Source organism: Ovis canadensis, chromosome 12 (assembly GCF_042477335.2).
Source record: "Ovis canadensis isolate MfBH-ARS-UI-01 breed Bighorn chromosome 12, ARS-UI_OviCan_v2, whole genome shotgun sequence".
Taxonomy (NCBI): domain Eukaryota; kingdom Metazoa; phylum Chordata; class Mammalia; order Artiodactyla; family Bovidae; genus Ovis; species Ovis canadensis.
In genome coordinates this window covers 17,557,006-17,570,960 of record NC_091256.1, presented here as the reverse complement: position 1 = coordinate 17,570,960, position 13,955 = coordinate 17,557,006, and the positions used below count along the sequence as shown (strand labels likewise).

At 36.4% G+C, this 13,955-nt stretch overlaps 1 protein-coding gene across 5 annotated transcripts in view; it reads right to left on the bottom strand.

Annotated features, from left to right (window-relative positions):
- KCNT2 (potassium sodium-activated channel subfamily T member 2) overlaps positions 1–13,955 on the bottom strand; it is a 445,066-nt gene that overhangs the window by 16,965 nt on the left and 414,146 nt on the right. For 4 of the 5 annotated variants that reach the window (XM_069545283.1, XM_069545284.1, XM_069545285.1 and 1 more), the window contains one exon: positions 8,649–8,949. In XM_069545283.1, the coding sequence (XP_069401384.1) occupies positions 8,649–8,949 (301 nt within the window). The remainder of the gene's footprint in view (positions 1–8,648; positions 8,950–13,955) is intronic. The other variant, XR_011247634.1, reaches the window with a different exon arrangement.

Sequence of the window (13,955 nt, the reverse complement as noted above, 5' to 3'; positions counted from 1 at the left end):
AAACACACGAAAATGATCAATGATTTATAAGAGAGTCTGAAAGTAGAAGTTGATGATATTATTATTACTATTACTGCTACCACCACCACAATATATATCTTAGGTTTGGGTGGGAATAACAATTCTTTCTTATTGATTTTGCCTGTTTCTATCCCATAAAGGAGAGAATAACTAAGAATTAAAGTCACCATGTTAACTATAAAACCAGCTCTTGCTTAATCTGTTCATTATTTCAGGCAAATTATAAACTTATTTAACAAAGAAACTAAGGCTTCCTGATGGGTGTAATGAAAGCCACGTCTAACCAGTAGTTACCTCTGTCACTTAAAAAGATTTCTTTTTTTCCCCCACTGACGTTCCTTTGTTTACTAACAATATGAACAAAGGGATCCATGTCAAAATCGGAACCTGCAGCACTGGTCATACCAGGGACACTTACTTGCCAATTTATAATGGCAAATACATTTATATAATATATAAACTATATAATTATATATATATAATATATAACTATATATAAAATATATAAATATCAAATATTTATAAAGCGTGTGTCATTTTGATAGTTAAGAATATTTCAAAAGTTATTGAGAATAATTTTAGTGAGTATCGGAGCCAAATAAATTGTTGAAGAATGATGCCAGTAAGTTTTTAAAATTATATTGAAGATATTTTCCAAAAAAAAGGTATATGTTTATCTTAGACAACAACATGCCCAAGCATTTACATTATTTCAGCCTAACCTATAGAGACAGGCTGTATCAGGAAATATTAAAAATTTATCCTCTGGTTTTAAAGAATTACCTTTCTTTGGGAATTGAATATGATAAAAAAAATAAGTGAGAGAGAATCTGTGCCTTCAGGAAGCAAGGTTAGTTGTCAAAAGTTAACAATTTAGTGACCTTTTAGATTTTAAGCATTTTCCAGTGTTTCTTTATTATTTCCTATTATTTGATATATAATTTTTTCTTTAAACAGGATAAAAATAACATTTCTAACGTATCATTTATGAAGCAGCATTGTTCTGCAAGTTTGGTAATTTTTCAGAAACAGAAAGAAGATCTGGGAAAGGATACTGCTGAAGACAGATGAAGGAAAGTAAGAATCCTTTCTATCTGATAGTGTCTCAGCAAAGGGGCAGAGAAGAAGTGAACTGAGGGTTAACATGAGGTGATGATGCAAAGACACAGGATGTAATTAGTAGATAAAAGAAAACACAAGAGACAGATTGAGGAGAAAGGAATGTGTGTGCACACGTATGTGGACATGGGTTTGTTTTAGGATTAAGGGAAGGAGGCATGGTTTCCTCAGAAGAGGAACTAAGAGAATAGAAAGGGGGAAATATGACATATTAGGGGAGGGGAGTTAGATGACAGGATTTGGATCTGAAAGAACTAGGAAGGAGGAGGACTAAAAGCAGAAGGAAATAATCCTTTCTTTTCATCGGAAACAAACAAGGTAATTATAAAATTAATTCAGAAGAAGAAATATCTAAATATAGTTAGGCAAATACTGACAAAGAAGAGTGAAATGTCCCTAGCCCTACCCGATATGAAAATACACTATAAAGACTGCAATTAAAACAGTGGGTGATTTTTGTCAGAACAGGCAGACAGACCACTGTCACATAATAGAAAGTCTAGAAATAGACACAATAACATGTATGAATTTGAGGTCTGCTAAAAGCAGGATCTAAAAATCAGTGGAGTGGGGTGTGCATTTTAGTAAATGGTATCACATAACTAAGGGCTTCCCTAATGTGGGAGACCTGAGTTCGATCCCTGAGTCAGGAAGATCCCCTGGAGGAGGACCGGGCAACCCACTCCAGTATTCTTGCCTGGAGAATCTCCATGGACAGAGGAGCTTGGTGGGCTACAACCATGAGGTCACAAAGAATCGGACACAACTGAGCGACTAAGCACAGCACAGCACATTATATAACTCAACGTGGAAAATTATCTTAGAAAATACACAAGTGTGTTCCCTTGCCTACCAAATATACCAGGATGAGTTCCAAATAGATCCTATGCTTGAATGCAAAAGGTGAAACCAAATAAGTAATGAAAAACGTAAGAGAATTCCCCTCTAAATTAGAAGAGAGAAAGTTTCTTTTGATCTACTCAAAATAGACCAATAATAATGGGAACAATTTGAAACTTAGATTAAAATATTAAATAACAGAAGTATAGGAAAAAACTAGGCTGAGAAAGAAATATGTGCAATTATTAGCCACAGTTCTAATTTACCCAATGTGTGTGTGTGTGTGTGTGTGTGTGTGTGCTCAGTTGCTCAATTGTGTCCTACACTTCGCGACACTATGGATTGTGGCCCACCAGGTTACTCTGTCCATGGGATTTCCCAGGCAAGAAACGAGTGGGTTGCTTATCTCCTATTCCAGGGGATCTGATCCAGCGATGGAACCTGCATCTCTTGTGTCTCCTGCATTGGCAGGTCGATTCTTTAACCACTGCGCCACCTGGAAAGCCCCCTCTAAATTATTAAAAACAGAAATAAATCTATAAAATTGGCTAGAAATGAAAACAATTCACTGAAAAAGACTCTTAATCACATGAAAAGATGCTATACCTTATTATGATAAGAAGGCACACTGAGATACCACTTGAATAATCTATTAGAATCGCAAAACACATAAAAGTCTAACGACTTTCTGTTGGCAAGATTTTGGGAAAATAGTCTTACATACTTTGCTAGTATAAATGCAAAATCATACACATTTAAGGATGAAAAAATTTCTAATAGCAAAATTATATATATTTAATCTCTAATCCAATAATCTCGCTTTTAGATATCCATCCCAAAGGTACACTGGGAAAAAATACAAAAAGACGTATGCATATGCCTATTTATTGCAAGACTGTTTGTAATTAGAAAAGCATGAAGGACTTGTTTAATAGACTATTATACCTCTATGCAATGAAGCACAAGACAGCTGCAAAAAGAAATAAAAACTATTTCTATATTCTACTAACTCAGTGATCTCCAGGATATACCATTAAGTGGAAGGAGCAACATGGGGAAAAGAAAGAGGAACATATCATGCTTCCAACTACATTTTAAAGTTTATATTTATACATGGAAGAATATACCATAAAGTTAAAAAAAAAGTTACTCATGAGGAAAGAAGGAGATTGTGTAGAAGTGATGGGGAGTGATGTTAAATTTTTTTGAGTATAACTTGTATGAAATATTTGGCTTTGAATTGTGCACAAAGTTTGCATCACTAAAAAAAAACCAAACAAACAAAAAAACAAAGTCAAATTTTAGGAAAATAAATTCTTAAACCTTGAAAACAGAAATAAGTCTAACTTTATATCCAACTGATGGCATAACTACAGCAAGAAGAACTTTTCCAAGACTTGGAATTATTTTAATAAACATTCCTTTGGGTTAGTCTACAAGGAGTACATTAAAAATTCATGCTTTGGCAATTATAGTGTTAATACTAGCACTGTATTATTATTCTGAGACTGTTTTATGTAAATTGTGAAAAAGCAATATGAATTTTATAATTCCATCATTTCTATTGTTGCTGATGAGCATTAATATTGGCATAGCAGACAGTACAGCTACAGGATAGAAAAAGTTAAATAAAAACCCAGTAGCCTGCATTGTAATTTAATTTCTTGATGAACTGGTGAAATTGTTTATCTGTCTAGCTATCTATCTTCTGCCTAATCTTTTAGCTCTCCCCAACAAACTTAGAAAAAGTGACAAACGCAGCAAAATGAATATCTCTAAAATTTGATTAGCATTTTGAGTGATCCTGGGAGAGATGACTTAATTTAGGTGGGGAGCATTTAGTCCTACAGAGAGCAAGGCAAGTCTATGACATATGGTTGACGTCATGACAAAAAGACTCAGGAAGCTATCTGAAGAGGCTTCCACTGGTCAACTTTAGAATATGATGAATAATTACTAACATGCATATAAAAACATAAAATAAATTTATATCTAGGAGTTCATAATCGTAACAAAAAATAGTTAAAAAAAGAAAAGGCAGGGGATAGAGTGGACCAATTAAGCCTGGAGATTCAGAGTCTAGGAAACCACAGAGTGAGTTTCTTCAAGAAATAGACTGAGTTAGAAAAATATGAGATGGGGGAAACTTAAAAGTGACTTAACAAACTTGTCACCCATCTCCATGAATGGACCTTAATTGATCCTGATTTAGATAAAAAGTATAAAAAATCATGCCATTTGTGAGATCACTGGAAATTTGAACACTAAGTGAATACTTGATATTAAAATTGTTTTTAAGTGTGAAAATGGTATGTGGCTATATTTTTTTAAATTTAGCACTTAAACAATAGATGTATATATTGAAATATATGGATCTGAAATTAATATGAGATGTGAAGGAAGTTACCGGGCACATACATGGAACAATATCTGATAATAATTGACCTGATAATTACTGACGTTGAGAAATGAGTATATGCAGGTTCCTTAGGGCTTTCTTGGTGGCTCAGTGGTAAGGAATCCACCTGCAATGCAGGAGACACCAGCTTGATCGCTGGGTTGGGAAGAGCCCTGGAGAAGGACATGGCTACCCACTCCAGTGTTCTTACCTGGAAAATGCCATAGGCAGAGGGGCCTGGTGGGCTACAGTCCATGGGGTCACAAAAGAGTAGGACACGACTTAGCAGCTAAACAACTGCAAGGTTTATCATACTAATCTTTCTACATTTATTCATGTCTGAAATTTCTATATTATAAATTTAAGAAATGAAGAATAAGACAAGAAGTTCAGTCTTGCACAGAAAGGATACCCTTTCCCCTGAAACTTCAAACATTCTGGCTTATTTTTAAAACACTCACCCTTTTAATCTTGCCATCATTCTCAGTAAAGGATTTTACCTCTTACTATCATGTAAAATATTACTCAACTTCCTGACAAACACCTACAAGTTTGTCCCTTTTAAAACACTCATCTTTTCTTCACTTCCAAGTATCTAAGCAAGGGCTCCAACTGTGTTTTTTTTATTGTGTTTTCTTTCAACTTCTCCACTGGTCACTTAATCTTATTATTTAAACATGCTCATATCTCTTTCCTCTTAAAAAACAAAACAATCCCTCTTCCCTGTCCACTTCCTCATCCAGCTACTTCCATATTTCCCACCTCTCCTTCAGAATAAAATTTCATAAAAAGCATAACCATTCTGGCAGAGACTGATAATTGTCTCTCAATAGCCATTTGTCTTGTCTTCTGTAATATTAGATTTAGGCCATTGTAAACAAAGCATACAGCTTGCCAGTGGAACATAATGGAAATGGTGTATGCAGCTACTTGGTACTGTTTTTTTAACTGAGGAGATAATCCTTTCTACTCTGGCCTCACCCTCCTTCCTCCCGGATGGAATGTGGACAAAATGACTGACATTTCAACCTGCATCTTGTACCATGATACTTTAGCAATGGAAGCAATAGATTTTGGAGCAATAGATGGAAGATTAAAATTCTATTACCTTGGGGTCCCTAATATATGAAATCCACTATATTCAAGTCTTAATTTATTAATCAAGCTACTCGGATCCGCCTCTCACACATGCTATCTAACTGTCACATAACCAAGGTCAGCAATGACATATCACTGTACTTTCTGCATTATTAATGATTCCTTCTCTACTCCAAAATTTCAACAGTTTTTATATCATGAAGCACATAGGAAATACAATTTTATATCACATTGGGGTAGAAGACAAAATTTCTCATGACTGGAAGTGACCAGCCTCTGACTACACAAGGCCTCACCTGCCTTCAAAAGATATAAAAGATCAATACAATGATAAATCACATAACCAGTCAATAGCATAATATCATACTGCTGATAAGTCGCTTTGGTCATGTCCGTCTCTGTGCGACCCCATAGATGGCAGCCCACCAAGCTCCCACCATCCCTGGGAATCTCCAGGCAAGAACACTGGAGTGGGTTGCCATTTCCTTCTCCAATGCATGAAAGTGAAAAGTGAAAGTGAAGGCGCTCAGTCGTGTCCGACTCTTAGCAACACTATGGACTGCAGCCCTCCAGGGTCCTCCGTCCATGGGATCTTCCAGGCAAGAGTACTGGAGTGGGGTGCCACTGCCTTCTCCAATATCGTATTATGCTACATATTTTGGGTAACTCAGTTCTAGACACTTCAGCCTCTTGTTTTTCTTTTTTTAAAAAAACCAATACAGTAATGTAAAAAAATTAAAAAAAAAAACTTCCTCCCTCATCATTCCAGAAATGTGCATATTTTCTAGAGTTCTCCTGTAGTCTTTCACCTGGGGTTATTCCATCAGCTTCTACACCTTGTATGCACACATGCTAAGTTGCTTCAGTTGTGTCTGACTCTGAGACCTTATGGACTGTAGCCCTCTAGGCTCCTCTGTCCATGGGATTCTCCAGGCAAGAACTGGAGTGGGTTGTCATGCCTTCTTCCAGGAGATCTTTCTGATCCAGCTATCAAACCCACGTCTCATGCATTGCAGGCTGATTCTTTACCACTGAGCCACCGGGGAAGCCGTCTATCACCTTACTTAAAATCTGTAAGCTGATGATGTCACAGTCTATAAACACATCTCATTTCTTTTTCTTGAGCACCATTCAGCAGAAGTCTTGCTTCTTATGGATAATTATCCACGTGAAGTCTTCCAGGCACTCAAATTAAATTTATTATCTTCACCTCAAGTATTCTTCTTCTAAGCTCAGTGAATGTTACAATTATGAACTACTTGCTCAAGCTAGAGCCCTCAAAAGTCATCCTGTGACTTTCCCTTTTCCTGTCATTTCTATCTCATATCTAATATATCAAAAGAAATCTGCTCATGCTCTTGAATCAGGCCAGACTTACTCAGGACATAGTAGATTAAGACCAATGGTTAGATCAATCATCATGCGTTATTATAAAGCACTTAAAAACATTTCACATCTGTAAAGTGCTACAAAATACTGACAGTAATGTAGGAAAAATAAGTGGTCCAGCAGATACACAAAAAGATATGGCATCAAAAGTCACAAGTTAAAGCACTGACTCAAGTGTACACTAGGGTTGGGTAATCCAAGGAAATAGTTTATATGAGACCCTGTTTTCTCATCTGTAAGCACTCTGGTTGCTCATGCAATCAACATGCAGTTACTGGATTTCTGTGTCAGAAAATGTGTACATTGGTTGGCAATACAAAGGTTAAAGGATAAGCAAGACATTTCCTTTCCCTCAAAAAAAAAAAAAAAAAAAAGCAAACATGCAAAACAATAATTGTTTCAAAGCATGTATTCTCAGTGAAGACAACATCACTCCCAAAAATGGAAACAGTTTGTTTGCTGAAGTGGGCAAACAAAACAAAAAAAAAATTTTTTTAAAATATATAAAACACAGATAGACATGCTGTTCTTAGACATACAGTAGATGGGTGGGTGAGCTGAATGCCAGTTCTGGGCTAAGCACATTATTATTCATTATCCCATGTCCTTCAGGACAAAATGATTATTATTTCATTTCTGCAAATAATAAAATAGCTTTGAGAAATTAAATAATACAACAAATCTACTGGCTGACACTAGAATATAAATTCTATGAATGCAGAGGTCTTGTCTGAATAGGTCATTGTTCTCTTCCCAGTGCCTGGAACTCAGAAGGCAACCTAATACAATCTGCTGAATTGATGAATTATTGTGAACTAAGAATAAGTGGAGAAGTTCAGAGGTCCCTGAGATTCCAAATCCTCTTTTCACAATCTTTATGTTATTAGAAGTGTCTAATATAGAGCTTGGGGCTTCCCTGGTGGCTCAGTGGTAAAGAATCCGTCTGCCAATGCAGGAGACGAGGGTTTGATCCTGGGTTGGGAAGATACCCTGGAACAGGAAATAGCAACCCACTCCAATATTCTTGTCCATGGAAATCCCATGGACAGAGGAGACTGGCGGGCTACAATCCATGTAGTTGCAAAAGAGTCGGTCACGACTGAGCAACTAAACAAATATGCAACAGATCTATATTACAACTGTGCATCAATGTAAGAGCGTAACAGTCACTGAGACTTACCTGCACTGTAAGAGATCCAGCACTACCTGAGCTTCAGATTAAAGCTTTTGAAGACTCTGTGTTTCTGGATCACAACTTACTATAAACACATTTTATAGAAACATTTTCATTCATTTGTAGCGTATCCATTTAGTTACTTAGGAATGCCACACATTTATTTTATTCCAGGCTTCTAAAATGAGATGCAGTGTGTGTGTGTGTGTGTGTGTGTGTGTGTGTGTGTGTGTGTGTAAAACAGGCTTTGGAGCCAGACAGCACTGGATAGAAGCCTCAGTCAGGCTACTAGCAAGCTAATTAGCAAATTATTTAGTTCCCCTATCTCTAAAATGGGATCGTTTTTGTGAAAATTAAAATTAAATTAATTCTTGTAATGGGTTCAACATGGTGCCTAGAGACCTGAGCAAATATTTAAAATTTTCAATCCTCTCTTTTTAATATCATGTTCATAATTGCGTCTAGGAGGTTAGACCTGTCACTAGTCTCTTCTAACTGACCTGTGAAACATAAAGACGAGTCTTAAATTAGTAAATTAGAGCCGACTCTGTTCCAACTAACGGAAAGAAATCACAAGCCCACATCATGCGATACTTGTAAAGAGCATACCATATCCCACTGTAGAAAGACCCAAGTGTTTCATTCTATTTTTCACAAGCTCAGCAAGCTCTTGTCTTTCTGACCTCCTGTAGAGGTTCAGGCGCTGCTGGGTCATTTTCTCCGCGGTTCTACTGGAATGCTTGGGGCCTTTCCTGCTCAGCCTTCGGGCCCATTGCATGCTCTTCCTCCTCAGCAGCGGGTGATCCGACTGGTCGCTGGATGTCGAGTTGCGGTGGTTACTTCGGTGGTGAGCTTGCTCTTTAGCATCTTTGGTGTCTTCCCACTCTTCTACACTGATGGATATCTGAGACTTTAAAAGAAGTGCATATGGTAATTAGATAGCTTAAGAATCAGGGAGCCTAGAGTTCTATTCATATATATATAGTTTTTTTTTGCTAAATGTTGATATAATTATATATCTCATGAGACTTTTTACAGAAAGAACAAGATCATCATTATTGATACTAATTTTATGTTACTAGATCATTATTGACACTAATTTTATGTTACTAAAAGTGTTAGAAAATATGTTTGTCAAACTTACAATGAAACAGACAAAATATCCTTGCATACGCCAGTATATGTTTCTTTATAAAAAGAATTTAACATTTTATGTCTCAGAGTTACCAAGCAACTGGCATAGAGTTGTTTGAAACCAAAACAAAAAGAGCTAGATATTTTATAGAGTTATTCAAATGAAGTCAAAGTAATGGACTTTCCTCAATTTACTCATAGTACTCCACATGAAATTTAGAAAAAGTATGAAAGTTCATTTATTTTTGGAGTTAATAATACTTTTAAGGTTTTAAATTATTGTTCTTTCTAAAGAGGGCATTGGCATGAACTTTATAAAATGTGAATGTTTTATTTGCTCATATGCTCCTTAGGAAAACAAAAAGCATATTTTATTTAATTTATGCATTAGTTATTTACCACATAAATAATTGTGATAAAATATTATGATACACTTCGGGAACTGTTTTCAGTGTTCTAAGTGAAAATATGCTATAAGTATTAATATTTCACAAATATATTCTAGAATCACAAAGAAAACTTACATTAGGCTACTCTTCATAGGAAGGAAAAACAATGAAAAAATTCCTAAAGTCCATTTTGATCTACTCTTTTACTACTAAATTTGATTTTAAAGTGAGAAGCTTTCCTTTGATTATAGGCACTTACTGAAATGGAGCAAGACCTTATGGTCCTTGCCCCCTCACCGTGACCTCTGCCTGCCTTGTGTCTGTGGAAACTTTAGTCAATAAGTTTAATCAGAGCAGTGAGAAATGCAGAAACAAAGGAAAAGAGTCAAAGGAAACTAAATAATAATAATGTAGTCATTAAGCATAGTCAAGGACCTTTAGTTCTTTTTCAAGGGTTGCATATAATATTCTGAGCCTTATCATTGAGCTGTTTCATATATACTAAAACACCAGGTGGAAAAATTACTACATGACGACCAGACTGTAACCAGGACATGAGCTGCCACAATTCCAAGAAGTGGCCTCAGAGAAATGGGAACAAATGGCCACTGGAACTGAAGATTAACTGTACCTAAAACAATCAGGATGATGCTGATCAATTTGAAGATGACTATCAGAGCTGACTGTGCTGTTTCTGCATGTCACCCCTCCTTCTGTGTACAGAAGCTCTATCCCCACTGGTTGCCAGTGTAAGGGGGAGAGGGTGAGTTGGCCTTTGGACAGACGTCCACCACCCTCCTCTCCCCAGCTGCTGGCATTTGAAATAAAGCAAACTTTCCTTTCTACCAATCTGGGCTGTTTATTCGCTTCTGAGTGGTGAGCAGCTGGACCCTACCACACTCTTTCAGTAATATTAAGATAAACAAAAGTTTCTTGTTTCAGAATTGTTGCTTTTCATACCAGGAAGTCATAGGAAATGAACCATGATTCAAACCAGAAAGCCCTATTTTCTAAAGCATGCGCATGCAAAAGGAAACTGCCTGCATTTTGTTGTGCATAAGAGCCGTGTTCACGAACCCGCTGTGTTTGCCGTCTGAGGATGGAAGTGTGAGCTACAACATGCATGTGTTGCTGGCTTCCACAGTAATGGAATTTAAATTACCAATTTAAGTAAGGTCAGAAGGCGGATCCAATAAGATCCTTTAAAGTGAATATAAATTATGGAGGCTTAGTCAATGCCCTACACACAATTCCTAGTGGCAAGCTATGAAATCGAAATTGTCTCACACTTCAATTCAATAAAAAATGTAAATATTCGTTCACATTTGTTTCAAAACAGTACTGTAGAGAGTGGTATGAAAACGATTTGTTAAAGCTTCATTGCTGCATACTTAGTATTTCTCTCTTTTTAAGACTGATTTGTTATTTTTTTTAAGTTAAAGACTATAATTGATTTACAATGTGTTAGTTTCAGGTGTAGAGTACAATGATTCAGTTATATATATGTATTAGCTATATATATATATATATATATATAGGTATATATGTATAATTCCATCTACAAAAGAAATAGTCTTTTATGAAGCTATGAAGGTTAAACAAATTATACATCTATTATTTATATATAATTTTTCAGAGTCTTTCCCCTTATAGCTATTATAAGATACAAGTAGAGTTCTCTATGCTATACAGAAGGCCCTTGTTGGTTATCATAATCTGTTTTACATATACTAGCATGTATACTGGAGAAGGAAATGGCAACCCACTCCAGTGTTCTTGCCTGGAGAATCCCAGGGACGGGGGAGCCTGGTGGGCTGCTGTCTATAGGGTCTCACGGAGTCGGACACGACTGAAGTGACTTAGCATCAGCATCAGCATGTATACATTAATCCCATTGGAATAAGATAATATTTCATTCAAAACAGAAACCTCCTTTTAGCTACAGAATTTAGGTTGGAAGTATTAAAAATTCTAATACCATGGTTTTGCAACGATGGATGCCTTTATAAGTCTTAACTTACTCTAGTCTTACCTGGTTGATAATATACTAAAAATCCTCTTCTCTGAAAGTAAAATATATAAAACTGCAAGTAATATCTACCATCAGCAAAGAATATCATTCTAGGTTCGGTAGTTTCAGTTTACATGTACTTTATAGCAAAAATGAAAATGTTAGTTCACTCATATTTAGATAATTGGCTTGCACAGATTTGTGAATCAGTCTAAAATTTATTTGAAGTACTCTTTTTAGTCATAACTACGTGTAATAGTTTTATTTCCCATAAATATGTGGAAATAGTAATTTTGTCAGATCAAATACTCAAGATATTATGCTCATATAATGGAACTGACAAGTCAAGTCACAGAACCAGAAGTTAATAAATACTTTAGGGAAGAAGTTGAAGATTAGCTTATTTTCCAAGTAAAGGATAAAACACTTTTAATCTTTGTGAATGCTTTTCTTAGTTATGTGTACTAGGAATTATATCAAGCATATATGAGCTAAATAATACTGGGTCCCCTATTCACCACTGTTTTGAATTCCCCCAAAGGAAAGAATATCATGATTTACAAAAAAACCCATAGGACTCACAAGGCATTTTTATCATTATTTCAATAAAAGTAACGTCTCTTTTCATATTTCAGTTTAACTAAAGAAAAAAAAATCAGAAGGATTTGGGGATTAAGTTTAAGAAATCTAAACTCACAACACAGAGATAGTTATTTCTATGCTTGAAATTTACATACCTTTCTTTCCTACTTCCAATAGGATATAATAAAAAGTATACCGAATTTATATGTATTAAGATATATACAGTGGAAGTGAGAAATAGATTTAAGGGACTAGATCTGATAGATAGAGTGCCTGATGAACTATGGATGGAGGTTCGTGACATTGTACAGGAGACAGGGATCAAGACCATCCCCATGGAAAAGAAATCCAAAAAGCAAATGGCTGTCTGGGGAGGCCTTACCAATAGCTGTGAAAAGAAGAGACGCGAAAAGCAAAGGAAAAAAGGAAAGATATAAGCATCTGAATGCAGAGTTCCAAAGAATAGCAAGAAGAGATAAGAAAGCCTTCTTCAGCGAGCGATCAATGTAAAGAAATAGAGGAAAAGAACAGAATGGGAAAGACTAGAGATCTCTTCAAGAAAATTAGAGATACCAAGGGAACATTTCATGCAAAGATGGGCTCGATAAAGGACAGAAATGGTATGGACTTAACAGAAGCAGAAGATATTAAGAAGAGGTGGCAGGAATACATAGAAGAACTGTACAAAGAAGATCTTTATGACCAAGATAATCATGACAGTGTGATCACTCACCTAGAGCCAGACATCCTGGAATGTGAAGTCAAGAGGGCCTTAGAAAGCATCACTCCGAACAAAGCTAGTGCAGGTGATGGAATTCCAGTTGAGCTATTTCAAATCCTGAAAGATGATGCTGTGAAAGTGCTGCACTCAATATGCCAGCAAATTTGGAAAAACTCAGCAGAGGCCACAGGCCTGGAAAAGGTCAGTTTTCATCCCAATCCCAAAGAAAGGCAATGCCAAAAAATGCTCAAACTACTGCACAATTGCACTCATCTCACATGCTAGTAAAGTAATGCTCAAAATTCTCCAAGCCAGGCTTCAGCAATACGTGAACCGTGAACTTCCAGATGTTCAAGCTGGTTTTAGAAAAGGCAGAGGAACCAGAGATCAACTTGCCAACATCTGCTGGATCATCAAAAAAGCAAGAGAGTTCCAGAAAAACATCTATTTCTGCTTTATTGACTTAACGCCAAAGCCTTTGACTGTGTGGATCACAATAAACTGTGGAAAATTCTGAAAGAGATGGGAATACCAGACCACCTGACCTGCCTCTAGAGAAACCTATATGAAGGTTAGGAAGCAACAGTTAGATCTGGACATGGAACAACAGACTGGTTTCAAACAGTACGTCAAGGCTGTATACTGTCACTGGTTTCAAGGAGTACATCAAGGCTGGATACTGTCACCCTGCTTATTTAACTTATATGCAGAGTACATCATGAGAAACGCTGGGCTGGAAGAAGCACAAGCTGGAATCAAGATTGCCGTGAGAAATATCAATAACCTCAGCTATGCAGATGACACCACCCTTATGGCAGAAAGTGAAGAAGAACTAAAGAGTCTCTTGATGAAAGTGAAAGAGGAGAGTGAAAAAGTCGGCTTAAAACTCAACATTCAGAAAACGAAGATCATGGCATCCGGTCCCATCACTTCATGGCAAATAGATAGGGAAACAATGGAAACAGTGACAGACTTTATTTTGGGGGGCTCCAAAATCACTGCGATGGTCATTGCACCCATGAAATTAAAAGATACTTACTCCTTAGAAGGAAAGTTATGACCAACGTAGTCAGCATATT